The sequence below is a fragment of the Salmo salar genome, chromosome ssa09 (genome assembly GCF_905237065.1).
Source record: "Salmo salar chromosome ssa09, Ssal_v3.1, whole genome shotgun sequence".
NCBI lineage: Eukaryota > Metazoa > Chordata > Actinopteri > Salmoniformes > Salmonidae > Salmo > Salmo salar.
In genome coordinates this window covers 61942575-61958923 of record NC_059450.1, presented here as the reverse complement: position 1 = coordinate 61958923, position 16349 = coordinate 61942575, and the positions used below count along the sequence as shown (strand labels likewise).

The 16349-nt window shown below is 39.0% G+C and overlaps 1 protein-coding gene across 5 annotated transcripts in view; it reads left to right on the top strand.

Moving 5' to 3' along the window:
• LOC100136799 (paired like homeodomain 2) overlaps positions 1–13165 on the top strand; it is a 56426-nt gene extending 43261 nt beyond the window's left edge. For 2 of the 5 annotated variants that reach the window (XM_045723239.1, XM_014211930.2), the window contains exons 2-4: positions 5016–5084; positions 10514–10716; positions 11941–13165. In XM_045723239.1, coding sequence (XP_045579195.1) covers positions 5039–5084; positions 10514–10716; positions 11941–12504 — 813 coding nt within the window. In that variant the 5' untranslated portion in view covers positions 5016–5038 and the 3' untranslated portion in view covers positions 12505–13165. 5 annotated transcript variants of the gene reach the window in all.
• The last annotated feature ends 3184 nt before the right edge of the window (positions 13166–16349 follow it).

Here is a 16349-nt window from a genome sequence, read left to right as displayed (position 1 = left end):
ACTTGATTAGTGCAGCGATTGCTTGTCAATCCCATATTATTTGACCACTATTTGGTTATATGGCGGCTATATTAGACATGCATTTAGTGGAATATAAAATGCATACATATAGGCTACATGAAAGGGAGAGCATGTCTACAAGTTTCATAGAGTAGGCCTGTGCACAAGTAAAACCTTGAAATGTTCAATAGGCCTATAGTATTGCTGTCGGCAGCTGATAGTGTGCAAAGTGGTTGATGTCCTCGTTAAGAATCAGAAGAGCGCGCTTGGTCAGGTCACCTCCCTTCTCACATCACAGCCCCATTAGAAATTCTTTCAAGTGTCCTTCTGCGTCGCCAAAGATGACAACAGCGAATCGATAAGTGCTTGAAATGAAAAGAAGCCGCCGGTTTGCCCCCGAGGCAAAAGATTTCATAGCACTAGCAGCAGCCTTTTTACTGAACTTCAGGCATTCCTATGCACCTTTCTTCGTGAGAAAGAGAAGGCAGGCTCTCGTCTTTATTCTCCAGATGAAGGTAAGCGTGGTTAGTAGAACAACGTGCCTCTCAAGACGCCACCGTTTTTCCCCTTCTGATATGACAGGCGGGGTTGGGCTTGCTGTACCAAAGGGATGCATGCCAGGTTGATATTTGATAACAGCGTTGGGGGATTTGAAATCATGCGCGTTCGTTGTACACGGAGATCAAATGTAATCGGTGTGTATAGGTCATCTTCAGATAATTGAGTGACCTGATATTAACATAGGGCGTCACAGACCAGAAAATGTATCTGCTTATCAATTATGCATTACAGGCTTGGTACATACTAGCCTACGAATGTGCTCGTAATTTATCTATAGACATGTTTTTGGGCCTGTGACTGGACGCAGAAGAAATCAGGGATGCAACTCTCATAAATAAGGCTAATTGATTTCCTGTGTCCACGGATCATATAAACCTCCTCTAATTGCTGATTGCGTTGTTATCACAATTCTCAGACGCCTTAGAACACGCAAATGATAGATAGCATCGGTATAATCATATCTTTACAATATTCCATTAGACATGCACGTCGAATGCATAGTTTACCCACAGGGCCTATAGGCCTACATTTTAGGAAAGTGTTTCAAATGTTATGGGTAATGGTATTCTGCGCGCATTACTAAATTAAAGGGACAATGTGGGAAAAGCATAGATATAAGGCCGTTACGTGTGCATGTTTTTGCTTTAATGCCTCGTTGCAGCGAAATTCCCATGTGGTTGTGTGCATTAATTACTTGTTTAATTGGAGTATGACTAAAAATGTAAAAGAAGGATTAGGCACATGAAATGTAGCCTACGTCCGGTCCGCTGGTTCACTTAAGATGCGAATAGAAAATCAGTCTGGATCTTACGGATCTATAAAGAGCATTTGCATCCCAGCCAGCTGTTCGCTTCTCCAAAGAATAAAAAAATAAGTCTATCCCAAAACAAATGTGTCAATTCAAACGTAGGCCTACTATTACTCCCGTTACTGCAAGAATTTACATCAGAAATTGTAACGCAAAACCCATTCACTTTGAACTGCCAAATAGTTTGTCAATGTTTTTAAATTAACATTGAAGACATCACAATGTAATGTGAACACTGACGCTGTAAATCTGTTTCAAATGGCACTTATTTTTTATTGTTGTTGTCATGATATGAACATTCACAATCCTCATATTTGCACCTGTCAACTAAATTCTACTTTTATCATTTATTGTTGTGATGCTGGTTAGTAAATCTAATCAATTCATGAATATATAGCGTTTGAGAGTGATTTCTGGTAAATTTCAACATGTATAAGGCTCTCTTCCAGCAAATTTCCTGTAGCCTATGTAGGCTGCAAAGAAAAGATTTACTTTGAAATAACATAGGCTTCAAATGCACTAATCTTACCGACAGATAGAAATAGTTATTATTTTGAACGGAAATTTTAGAGTAAAAAAAAAATGTAGATCTATTTGCTTATGCAAGCATATATAGACTGTGAATTCATTCCATATTCTAGTATCTTAATTAATGTAGGCCTAAAAACAAGAACATACAAATGGTAGGCTATGTGTTATGAATGACGTTTTACTCAATTCTATTACAATTAGTTTATTCGAGTTTTTATTTCGTTGTTGTTGTAAATTGAGCGTTTCTAAGTTTACACTGTCTTTAACTACACATGCACGTAGACGCAGACAAACACACCCACTGAGGCACACACACTCACGCAGACACACACCCACGCGCTCTGTCAAAGCTCAAGAGAGAGAAAAAAATGCGCCACTCTTAGGGTGTCTGTCTGGAGAAAAAAGTTGTTGAGGCTGAAGACGATCCAAGGAGAAAGAATGACCTATTGAAATGACAGCGCCTGCTTCGCAATTTCTAAAAGCACTATAGCTAGATGGTTGTATGCGCTTATATAATACACAATCATACGTGGCATCGCGTTTTGATCAGATAAGCGGGAAAGATAAGATATCTATGTAGCGCTGAGACTTTTTCCTTCGGGAGACGGACAGCAACTTTAATATTTTGGACCTGGAAGTTCGATGTTTCAGGTTCTTATCTGAAGGGTGATAAGCAGAACCATCGGTGTGGAATTTACCTCTTAACCAGACAAGAATAAAACAAGAAAGGGCGTAAAGCGCTGGTGTCTTCGACTACGGTAAGTGCGAAGGCCACTCTTTGCCGAGAGTTAATGCAAGTGAAGGAATTCGTTCCACCTCGGGTTAGCCTTTTTGGCGTAATCTGTGAAAGTCTGATGTGAATTTCATCAGCACCGCAGTAAGATAAAGGGACATGATAAGTGAGTTCGTGGCAGGTTTCACCTTGTAAGTCCGCTTGATGATAATGATGTAACGTTAGCACTGAATGGAACATGGAATGGATTGGACTTCATGGTCTCGCGCCTCAAATTAATGCAGAAACATATGGTTATTAATTTTCATAATACAGACAGGCTGTTGAATTCGTGCTGTTGAAGTGAATGGTGCAACCTTAAGAAATAAACAATCTATTAATACAGATTATTGTTGACTATCATTCAACAATTTGTTGTGGTCTACTGGACTGATTATATATCAATTGCGTTGCGGATATTGCTATGATTGCACTCTAAATCTCAAACTGGATCAGATTTAAATAAAAATAGTATGGGCTATTTATATTATCTTTCCATGCTTATTATAGTAGACTAATAATCCTAAAAAGATGTTTTACTTCCTTTTTTCTTTTGCATGGATCATTTACACCTGTAAAAGGCACGTTAATAATGACATACCTAAATACGGATCATTTAGGCGCACAACTATGCTAACAACGAATATAGACGGAATAATATCATTAAAATAATTAGACACTAATGGTATCACAATAAACCACTTTAAATGGACCTATTTATTATTATTATTATGTTTTCCTTGATGGTGGTAGTGTTAGTCTATGATGGTAGTAGTAGGCCTAATAGAGGCAGGAGCAGTGGGCCTAGTAGTAGTAAAGTGGTTGCCATAAATGCCTAGTAGCAGTAAAGTGGTTGTCATAACGAGAGACTTACATAGTCATTTATATTATTTGTAATCGTGGAGCCCAAATGTGCACTAACTATGCATGCAAGTTAAATTGGAATTAGTAGAATATCAACTTCTACAACCAGGTAAAGAGACCTTCTAATCGTGTATTATTAGGCTATTTGAATAATTACTCGGTTATTACTTTGTAATTTATTTGGAAGTCAAATTAATCGAATGAATATTATCAAATAAATTCTAACATTTCTCACATACAGGTCTATGAGCGTACAAGGCTATTGCTACTTTTTAGGGCAATGTCATTTTATTCAGGCATAAAAATTAACAGGAAATTCCAAATTCAAGAGAATATTATTTTTATTTTCGAAATGTACATTTCTCAAATTTTTGTCATTTAGTGGACACTCTTATCCAGAGCCACTTACCGGAGCAATTAGCTTAGGTTAAGTGCCTTGCTCAAGAGCACATCGACTTTTTCACCTAGACCTTTCGGTTACTGGCCAAAGGCTCTTACCTGCCAGGCCACCTGCCGCATATTTCTATGTGAGACTTCTTGGAAATTACTATTCCCTGTCAATGCCATTTCCAAACCCAATGTAATGGATTAGGGGCGAGGGGGAGCCACCTGAAATATTGAATGAAAGCTCATTACTGCCGCTGATTAGATGACATGAGGGATTTGCAGTAACCTTACAACCTGACACCCCATCTTTCATTTTACTTCGAAATACACAAGAACCTGCTCCACTCAAACCAGGGTTCTCCAGGTACACACCATGTAAAACTTAACCTCCAATGTCTAACCCCTTTGAATAAAATCACAGATGTAGACTATATAGCAGGTGAGGCGAGTAGGAGTTCTGTGTGGCGCTGGCGGGTCCAAAGTGAAAGAGAATGATTGGGGAAAACGGTTAACAGCATGATTGCATGCAAATTTCCCATCTTAAATTATCATAAGCAAACAGTCGGAAGCCTGGCCTAATAAAATCCCATCTGTGTTACTTCATATCGAGTTAGTATAGAGCTGCGATAATGAATTTTTTAATATCCCACCGACAGACATCTCAATCAGACACTAATCCCGTGATTTTACTGCGGAATCACTCAACTTCCAGTGCCCCAAACTGCTGCATGCCGCCGGAACAATTTACACCAACCCCGTCACAGAGCACCCTGTAAACCGTTGCATTGTTTTTCTGTAGGAACTGCATTTAAAGAGCTCCTTGTGTTATAGGGTTCAAAACCAATGATCGACATTTGACAAAACTTGAGGAAAATAGTGGAGTGCTTTTAGGCCTTATCAAAAATGATACAGGTCTGACAATTGTGTGACAATTGAAACATACAGGTGTGACAATTTTGTTTGACCCTATACTGCAATGTCTTGATTGTACATTAAGAAAAATGTTGTGATTTTAAGCACACCAAGGTTGTGGGTATTCGATGCAACCGTTTCAGCATTATCATACTAAATCCAGTCCCTTTTCTTTTCCAGAAGCGGTTCCCCTAATTGCGATAATGGACTCCCACTGCCGCAAGCTTGCGTCAACTTGTGTACAAATAGGTGAGCATATATGTGTAACTACTGTGTCACAACACTTCAATGTGAAATTCCTCAAATTTCGCCCGCTGAAGAAAACAGATGCTGAGATTATAGCAGCATCATTCCATGTTTTGGTCCCTTTGCATATCCGAAAATAAGATGCATTTTTGTTCCTAAAATATTATAGATCTGTCTAGGCCAGCGTTTCCCAAACTCGGTCCTCGGGATCCCAAAGGCTGCACGTTTTGGTTTTTGCACTAGCACTACACAGCGGATTCAAATAATCAACTAATCTCGAGGACCGAGTTTGGGAAACGCTCGTCTAGGCCTATATAGGTGTATCAGCCCAGTTCTTTTGAGGAAAAGTGGTCTTATACTGTCTTAGATTGCCACCTGGTGGCTGGGTATTGATGTGCAGTAGTGCGCCACTGGGAAAGAGAGTAGGGAAAGACCTAAGCATATATTCATTCTATCGTCATACACCCAGCTTTCGTTATACTGCCAAGGGGTTACAGATAACACGCGACGATATATATGGGCTGCTTTTTTGTTGTTGTCATGTTGTCCTCTTCATTTGAAGTAGGGCCTACCAAGTAGTCCAATATCCCACCTTTGGCCTATGAATAAAAGGCTTTTTAATTATATTTCCTCAAATATAAGGCACTCTTATTGTCTAAGGGACTACCATTAAAAAGTATCAGAATGTTATTTGTGTTGCACTCGTGTGGCTATCAATGCATCTTGCATCAAGTTGTGGCTCATATCAGTTAGGTCAAAATATGATGATGCATTTAAATCCATACACAGAAATATTCCCATGAACAACATTCACATAGGCTACATTGCATATAACGAAAAATACAGTGTATTTCGTCTGGGCCACGTCTGTAAGGTTGGAGTGGATTTCATTTATTGTGTAATTAGGGAATAACATAAAACGAATCTTGTTGAAGTGCTAAACGAATTACCAGTTTGCCAACTCTTAATTTAGCTAATTTTATTTTCATTCATGATATATTGGATCTAATCAAGTGGCAAAGCAGGCATCAGCCCGTGGGGCTACTTTTCTCCATAGCAGCAACTTGAGCGAGGACGGCGTTGTGATCCCTCATTGATTAACAATAATAAGATAAATAGAAACACATAATTATATGAGGTAATGCAAAGACGAGCCAACGAGGCTTGCACATGTAGGCACCGGAGTGAAGAGACACTCGAGCCACCTGATTATTGGCGATCCCTTTCAACTGTTTTACAACGGCCTTAATATATTCAGGTCTTGTCAGATTGACTCCAGGGAAAACTAAATGTATAATGAAAGCTTATTCGTGAGGAGGAATATACTAATGGAGGAATCTGATGTCCCCTTAATCCTATGTAAAAAGCCTTGTCGTCTCCCCTTATATTGACTGAATTGCTAATTAATGGCCCTCTATGGCGTATCGCGCGCGGTAATCCACAGAAGAGAGATAAAGCATTCTGAAGGTAAAAATGAAGAGGAACCCGATAATCCACTGCAAATCTAGTATTACTTTCAGCAAAATAATTGAGCAATCAACATTTCTTGGCTTGCAGAGCCTACAGAAAAATTTAGAGTTCAATGCAATTTAAATGTTTTTATTTTTATAGTAGTATATTGTTATTATTATTATTATTATTATTATTATTATTATTATTAGTAGTAGTAGTAGTAGTAGTAGTAGTAGTAGTAGTAGTAGTAGTAGTAGTAGTAGTAGTAGTGTAGTAGTAGTGGTGGTAGTAGTATCATTAAAACCATCTGCAATTCAGGGTAATACCACACAGACACTGGTTGAATAAACGTTGTTTCTACGTAATTTCAATTAAATTTCTATGAATTTACGTTGAACCAACGCGGAATAGATGTTGACTTCTGTGCCCAATGGGAATTTTAACAGTTAAGTTGTTCACAAAATCCTTGCTAACACGCAGAATGCAGGTTATTGCTTAATAAGGCCCGAGACTACGTCATATTCAAATAAAATGAGCTTTCCACTTGTAGATCACAACGTATAAGACCCAAACGAATTGCATTGCACCAAATGACCTGTGATAGACCCAACCTCTGACCGAATCATATGAGGGGGATTTAAACAAATAAAATCCACCTGATATGCCTGACGAGGGCCCACGAAAAGACAGGCGTGAGAATATTCAGCTAAACTGAATAAATAAATGATGTAAGGAAGACATGCAGGCTACATTCACATCTTCATTCAAGATCTGCATATATTATTGTCCAGCTGTGTACAGTGGGGTGGCTAAACACACAGCGCAAGGTTATTTTTATAACTCTATAGGGAGGATGGAGGCATAACCATAACCATGGTTTTGACCGCTCTCTCTCCCTCGCTCCATGGTCCGCGCGCGGCTCTCCCACAAGAGTGCAAATGAGGTGTATATCAAGGGCTTTCACTGGATTAGCCCAATAATGTATTAGCAGCGCCCATATCCTGATATCCGGGAGATTGGGAAGAAAAGATGCGTGATGTCTAAATATTCTGCAGTTTACATCCAGATTAAATACAAAGTATGCATGAAACAATTAGAATACATTTTGGTAGTTATGAAGAAAGTTATTTGTATTATTAGTATTGCTATTAACAATGCATTCAACGGACTATAATACATTTAATCTGTTATATGATATGTGGAGACTGACAATCAAACCATTTTCTATCATGTTACATATTCGTTTCATTTTAATTCCATGGACATTTAAATGCTGTTTGCATTATTAACGCACATGCCTAAGGGGAAGAATACTAGTCCCATGTGAACTACTGTCAAAAGCCTGCATAGAGAATAACCCCCATGCATACGGCCATTTATCTGCAATGGGAAATCATCTAGATGTCATTAAAAGTCCTTATTCCAAATTATTAGGCAAATGAGAATCTTATTAGATTAAAAAGCACTACAAGTCGACTTCCTGAGAACAGCTGAAAGGTCTAAGCGCACAGGATACCCTGCTAAGCACCGAGATAAAATGTGTAATTTCGAGCAAATCGAATGACCTAAGCCAGTGTTTCCCAAACTCGGTCCTGGGGACCCGAATCGGTACAATTTTGTTTGCACCGACACAGCTGATTCAAACAACCAAAGCTTAATGATGAGTTGATTATTTGAATCAGCTGTGTAATGCTAGGGCAAAAAAACATAACGTGCACCCCTTGGGGTCCCCAGGACCGACTTCTGGAAACACTGCCATAAACCAAGGCCCTTGCATTTTTGCCCAATTGTTTGGTGACTAATAAGGTTAAATGTGTGACTAGATTGTGTCACTTGACTTCTAATACGATTGATTTGGCAGGTCATCATTTATCTGCTATGCTCGAAATGGCCAACAACTTGAAAAATGTCAACATCCGTTCTGTGAACTATCGGCACTGGGGTCAGTGCATCCTGGGTTCCCCATCATATAAATATAGCGTTGCTCTTTTGCGCATTGCTCGGAGATGACTGTTTATGGAAGGTCAGTTCATCAGGTGATCTCTATTGCATGGTTTCTGCAATGGGGAGAACATAAGATTAGCAAGAACGCAATAAATTGGCTAGCCAATTTTGACCAAATAAACGCATCATGAGCCCCTGTTGGTATGACTTGAATGTTAGATGCAATTTCCCTAGTTGGGTATGTTTCCCATTAAAATCCTTATGTAAATGTCTGAGAGTAGAATGCACACGACGTGAGTGACGTGCGTTTCAATACTGGTGTTTTATAACGGTGTACTATAGACTTCTCATTGAAAGAAAGAAGACTGTATATGTTTTTTATCTTGGGGGTCTGCAAAATGGGCATTCGGTGCATCGTCGGTACAATACACCATGCGTCCCGTCTCTCTTTACACGGTTTTATTTGGAAGAAAAATAAGCTATGTATCCCGCATGAACACATTGGCAGACATATTTTATTTCCCCGTGCGCGGGTTGGCTGGGCAAACCTTCATGTCCACATTGACGGCCTGTCAGAAAATGGGAGTGCTCTCGGTGACGTCAAAGGCATAGGAGAAAGGCACAGTGGTACAGCCAGGGCGCAGCGAACAGCTGAAATGAAGAGCGAGCGGCGTAGTGTGTGTATGCCTCTGGATCTAATATCACCTACCTGTCCTTGTCACTCTGATTCTCCGCGCAGCAAGCAGTATCAGCCCGATTTATCTATTTGCCCCTACTTCAATCAAAACACTGTTTTATTTCTCCGACGCGAATTATGCTGCGTTTCTTCTAAATATATTTTAGTTAGTTTAAACAAAGGTGTTTTTTTTTGTTTTACTTTAATTTGCGAGGGAGAAGCGTTGCTATAAATCTTGACACCATTGATTCCCACGTTCTCCTATCCGTCGGACGTCTCTCTTTTTTTGCTTGCACTGAGAGAACTTAATCTGCCTCTGACAGTGAGTCGAGCGCTTTCCTATCCATATGAACTCTATGAAGGATCCATTGAATTTAGACCATCACCACCACCACCACCACCACCACCAAACCGGGACTAAACTCTCTTCCACGCACCACAAGGCACTAGCAATGGCCTCTAGTCTGCAGCCGTTGCAGCGGTCTGTGGACTCCAAACACCGGTTAGAGGTACACACAGTATCGGACACCTCCAGTCCAGAGTCCGTAGGTAAGAATCATCCCGTGGTGCATACTGTCAGCACATGACTTTGAGAGGAGGGAATGGCCGTTTTTCTGTTGATAAGAAACAAAAGATGGCTCCCTACAGCCCCTCTCAACAAAGGCAGTTTGAGACCGAGGAAGATATTATTTTACGAATGCAAATAGTCATTGGACATATCAGATTGACAGAGGGTCACTTTGTTTGACTATGCAGATATTCGGATTGTGATTGTGCCAGTAATTGGTTTATTTGTGTTATAAGTGTCACCGAACTTGACGCTCTCATTACTTACATAACCTTTGACTCTGGTGAAGTTCTATTTTTGTTGTGATCATGTTTAATGTCTTTGCGCATACCTTTATACGTGTAATACTTTTAAAATGTGAAATGTAAGCCTTTATTCGATGAAAGACAAAACAGATAAACGTTTTAAATGACCATTTGCACAGTATTACCATTGGCACATTGTGCAAATAAAACAAAACAATCAATGTCATACTGACATTGTTTTGGAGTCACGTTTTATAGTACCTTCTTGTCATGTATCTGCATAAACATTCCAAAATAAGGAATCGTAACATTATTAGTGGTATTAGCATGAGAGTAACTGTTGGTTAAGGGCTTGTAAGTAAACATTTCACGGTAAGGTCTACACTTGTAGTATTCGGCGCACGTGACAAATAAAGTTTGATTTGATTTTTGATTCAAAGGATTTAAAATTGGTTCAAGTTTCACGAGGTTAATATCACCGAAGATACTTCACGCCTGTGACTGACCCGATCACAATGAATGATGTATTTGTTTACTCTCTCCACAGAGAAAGACTCAAAGGGCCAGAGCAAAAATGACGACTCTTCAGATGACCCTTCTAAAAAGAAGCGACAGCGCCGACAGAGGACTCACTTTACAAGCCAGCAGCTTCAGGAACTGGAGGCCACGTTCCAGCGGAATCGCTATCCGGACATGTCTACAAGAGAGGAGATAGCCGTGTGGACCAACCTCACAGAGGCCCGCGTCAGGGTAAGGCCCTTGGGAATAAACAAACACTATTTATGTGCATAATTTCGGGGGATTTGTGCCACTTATATTGAGTCGAGGCAAGGACGTGAATTACACAGGCATAACGTTAATTGCGGGCGGCCAGAACATGTTTTCTTAGGACATAATAGGTTGCCTAAAAGCAAATACTCAAGACTGGCTATTCTTTACAATTATATGACTCAATTAACAAATTACAAAACACCAAACATTAGATGGCTAAGCCTATAATTTATTGTTATTTAGAAAAACTAAAATGATAGGCCATCCACTTTGCACAAATATGTTTTACTGTAAAACAAGTACGATTTTACTGTCAATATCAATGAAGTGGATACAATGGAAATGGTTGGAATATAACAATTTCACACATTTACTATATTTACGAATAATATCACAGTATTGTTAGACATCTAACATTGCCGATAACAAGATAAGTAAGTTTGTTTATTAGTTGTTGTAGAAAACAAATAATAACTACAGGCTAAGCTATTAGGTTAGGACTATTGACATTAGCCCCAGACAGATACCAATCGTGGTACTACGTTCATGTGAAAGAGGTGCAAAGCTTGTATTTTGTATTTGTCACTCTAGTGATGTATAAATAAGGTCACTAACGTGTTTGTCTTTGCCTATGGAGGAATAGGCCTACACAGCTAGGAACGCTTGATGTGTGTTGGGATTATATTGGAATCAACCCAGATTGCTTTGCACGAGAGAAAGGGACTCAATTACACCCTGTTGCAATCCAACATAGGATTGTATCACAAGGAGCGTTGCGCTTTGAAATAAATTGCTTTACAATAGTTGTTTTGATAACGTCAATGAATTAAAAGTTTGAGAACAACTCTATACATTTAAGGCATATCCTGTGTTAACTCTTTTGGTTGTGGGTATATTTTTGCAAAGTGATAAGGTCCAGATTTGTCATTTGTGAGAAATTAATTGAATTGATTTACAGTTGTATGTCTGATTTTGATTTAAGACACATCTAAAGGCCACACATATGAAGGAAGAAAATACGACATCTGGTTTATTGCTGACCAAATAGGCTACCCATCAATTCTTCTGAATTGCACTGGATAGCCAACAAGTCGTTCTTACGTCGGCTCTAAAATAAAGCACATGAGGCCTTACATGTTGCATTAATAGCCTAAAGACCTACATAATTATCAAATTCTGAACTCCTCTTTTTGTTTGTTGTAGGTTTGGTTCAAGAACCGGCGAGCAAAATGGAGGAAAAGGGAAAGGAATCAACAAGCTGAGCTATGCAAGAACGGCTTCGGTCCTCAGTTCAATGGACTTATGCAGCCCTACGATGATATGTACCCCAGCTACACGTATAACAACTGGGCCGCAAAAGGGCTAACGTCGGCCTCCCTGTCTACCAAAAGCTTCCCTTTTTTCAATTCCATGAATGTCAATCCTTTGTCATCGCAGACGATGTTCTCCCCGCCGAACTCCATTTCTTCAATGAGCATGACCTCTAGCATGGTGCCGTCCGCGGTCACTGGCGTGCCCGGTTCAAGCCTTAACAGTCTCAATAACTTGAACAACCTCAGCAACCCCTCTCTTAATTCGGGAGTTCCCACGCCAACCTGCCCATACGCCCCGCCGACCCCCCCTTATGTGTACAGGGACACTTGCAACTCCAGTCTGGCTAGCCTGAGACTGAAAGCCAAGCAGCACTCGAGTTTTGGATACACCAGTGTTCAGAATCCGGCCTCAAATCTGAGCGCTTGCCAGTACGCCGTGGATAGACCAGTCTAATACCTGAGAATACATAAACCCCAGTCACAGGAACGATAGACTACCTTTTTTCTTTTTCAAAAGGGCACTAGAAGACTAAACCACTGAAATGAGCTAAACCCTGCGATGGAGCTTTAAACTTAAACGGAAGTTATTAGGCTTTTTTTTTTGCTAATGAGTATTTTGTTCTTCACCCGCGAGTGCAGAATTTAGGATAGACCTACTTTATTTTCGAAGCGTGTTTATTTGAAAGTTTCGAATTTTGGACGTTAATTGACTGAAAGGTTGTATATATATCTAAATATCATCTCCAATTTATTGAGGCGAATGCTCTTGCTCTCTTCTCAAGGTTCAATTTAACAAAGCATGTGGAAACCCCTAAAAGGAATAATGTTTTGCTTGCAAACAAGGAAATGTACATACTAAACGCACCAGTTGTGTGTTTCTAACATATAAATTTATTATTAAATGTCTGTGTGAATATCGATTTAGAGTAGCAATCCTGGGAATAAAAAGACGCATCGAAAGGTTCCTGCAAAATGACATTGGTTTTGCTCTGTGTATACTATTTGGTATGGAATTTTGTTTCGTTTTTTTCAACATCAAAAAAATAAACTATTGTGTTTTATTTAATGGAAGTAAATACATTGTTCAAAACTTTTGTTGAGGATTTTTGTGCCGATCCAAGTATTCGTGTGAGTTTTGTCGAGTCTATGTGTCTGTTGGGGTTCGATTATGCGAGCTACTAACCTAATCTATAGCGAAAACAATGGCCCTCTCCAATACACATATGAGTCAAGATGCCCCGTCAGATTAACGGCTGAATACATGTCTGCCTCTTAGCCAAGGCCCCCGAGTGATCACTGGTGCTTGAAATAACACTGGAATCAACAAACAGGAATTGGAACGAACAACAAAGGCACGAGCTCATTAACTTCTGAGGTATATTAATCATGAGGGCACGACTCTTGAAAAGAGATGCTAAATATCGCCTAGCACTGGAAGTTTAAGATGGGTTTTTTGATACATCATGTGATTATAGGCCTACATAACCTATTCGTCTATATCAATAATTGTACATAAAACATTACCATAATCAATAATACAAGGTTAGGCTATTGTATTTTGACCAGTGCAATGTTCTACGAATCTCTCATAAACACAACGATAAACTATTGCAAAACTATTCTGTAGCCTATTGAGCATTGAGAGCTAGGCCTATGACGTTATGTTCTAGGCGTAGGCGTTCATATGGTAAATATGTGAACTTTTGCTCTAGCTTATTTGTTGGGCAGATGGACAACAACCTGTCTTTTCAATTAGATAACAATAACAACAATAATCATCATTATACCAATAACAATCGGACAACTATGACTACGACAATAGCAATGTTATACCTGGCTGAAAAGTGCATACATTTTTTTTTTAATGTGGCCTAGCCTACTATTCTTTTCCAGATAGCCAACCTTATTTTATACATTGTGTTGACACGTTTGATCCGCCATTGTAGTTTTGTCTAGACAGTCCCGTTTATGATGTGCTGTGGTCCGTCATCAAATGCACCAGTGCGTTTATAGAAAATCAGAACAACTCCACCGCACCGAGAAAATATAATTCACAAGTTTGAACAAACAAACAAAGAGAGGTATATAGCTAGGGGACGGAGGAGGCGGGTACGTGTGATTTCATGACTTCAGGGCAGAGCGCAAGCTCATTTTAGGGCGCAGATGAAAAATTGAAAAGTTACCACTGTTGGCCACAATGATTAAGAATAACAAATCCCTTTTCAAACTTTCAGCAGATGTCGAGGGAAATAGCCTTCCGTTCCAAATCAAATGGAATGTGCAGGGTAGTTTTATTTGGGCTTGTGGGATTATTTCACATTTTCAGGTGACCTATTGTTACGTTTATAACTTGTTATTCATCATGCAATGAAAGAAAAAACAATTGACCTAATTTGGAGGGGAAAGTGATTCATGTTATTATGGAATCCTGTTTGTGCTGCAGCCACAGCCAATCAGTATTTTCATGGGCCCATGATATGAAAGTTATTCTAGTCAGAAAAATATATTGGGGAAAATAAATGATCTAAAATTACATGCTTTAATGGACCTCTTGTTGCTCCTAACATGCCTGGTGAAAATGTTGCCCTAATAGCAGAATCCACCAGCTGGAGCGCCACACCAAACACACTTTTCCATAAAAAGAGCCCACCTAATGTGTTTCTAGAGACCTGGAGGCCATACATTTTCTATTTCAGATCATCTCGAGCTTGATTGAGTAGGTAACGTGAAGCAATAATAGGCTAACAAGGATAAGTCTTGGCAGCTTTGCGACTACGCAGTCTGCGTCTCAATACACAACCCAATGAACATTTGGGCGCTGAGGGCCTGAAGAGACAAGTCTCACATCTCACTCGCAAAGAAACCGCCCAAGACATCGGACCTCTCTTTCTGTAAAGCATGGACTACCCGGTAAGAAATATATTTCGATGTTTTCTAAATAACGACATTCTAACAGGGTCAACATGCCTATATTTTGGTAATTGAACACAAGTGCTTTGCTCTTGCATTTTTTTTCAGTGACCGAAAGATTCCAAATGTTTTAAGTGAAAATCATGCAACATTTTTAAGATTCCATTTATTATGGAAGGAAATCAATTGACCACATTTCTGAACAGCAACAATATAATAACTTCGAACAAACTTTAGAGAATAAGCAACATTTTCTTAACCTTTTTGCAGATGTGTTACACCTTTGCAAATGTTTCCGTTTATTTGTGGTTCTCCTATTTTATTGCCATTGTGATTTTAGCCTACTTATCACGAAACAAAATGGGAATGCTGATTCAATTCGTTTATCTAAAATAGTCAAGTCATGTTGGGTTCCTTATGATAAGGATGTTACAGAAAATGCAGAGAGCCAATCACCTCTGTTCCACTACTGGGAATTCAAATTAAGCAAGTGAGAGCACACCCGTGCCTGTCTCGTTAACTCTAATCTAAATAATTAACAAGCTCTCAATATTCATGTCATGGTGTGCCAAACATGTGAGACATTTTGCCAATATGGTGTCTATTTATTGTCCAATTACACACACCAATTACATGCAACTCTGATCTTCTGAAAGCTATTTTCCACCGACTTTGTTATTCATGTCAACTTGTTTAGGCCTTTCTGTTCTGTGCAAATATACTCGAAATATCCTTGCAATTTTTCATTTCATATACACGGGTGCACAAGTTTAAATAAATACATGCATTAGCAATTTCATATTAAATGACATTTGTATTCAAATGTTTCTGATTTCACAGAGATATTGGAGGAAATTGTCCACCCTCCCAATCAAATCAAGCATAGTTTTTGTCATATTAATGGATTATTATTAATAATTCATGACAGACAGAATATGTAGGCCTATGTTTTAAAATAGAAATGCATGTTTTCATATGGGTGCAAACCAGTTATGGGGGCGAATATTCGTTTCTGCTCTTTTCAACAAGGAACGGTGGTGAATTAAGTCTAACTATCGAAACAACATGGATAAAATAAAATACTTTAATTCTTCCTTAGATTTTTACCAACGTGTCAATTTGAATTACAGTATTTAAAAAGCTACCAATGTATTAACACTTTCAACACTGTTACATTGTAGTCAAGGCTATTAGCATGTTACTTTAGCGGAATTGACGACCTTATTTGACAATACTAGGCCTAGTTTTTGGTAAAATACAATATTCCCATAAGTGGAATTGGCTAAAAATAAACAGATAACTATTGAGCAGGCCTACATTAGAGGTTTCCACTAAATGCAAATTCCCATTCAGTCATGTAAAGGTGCATACCTTCCTTTTGATGGCTCT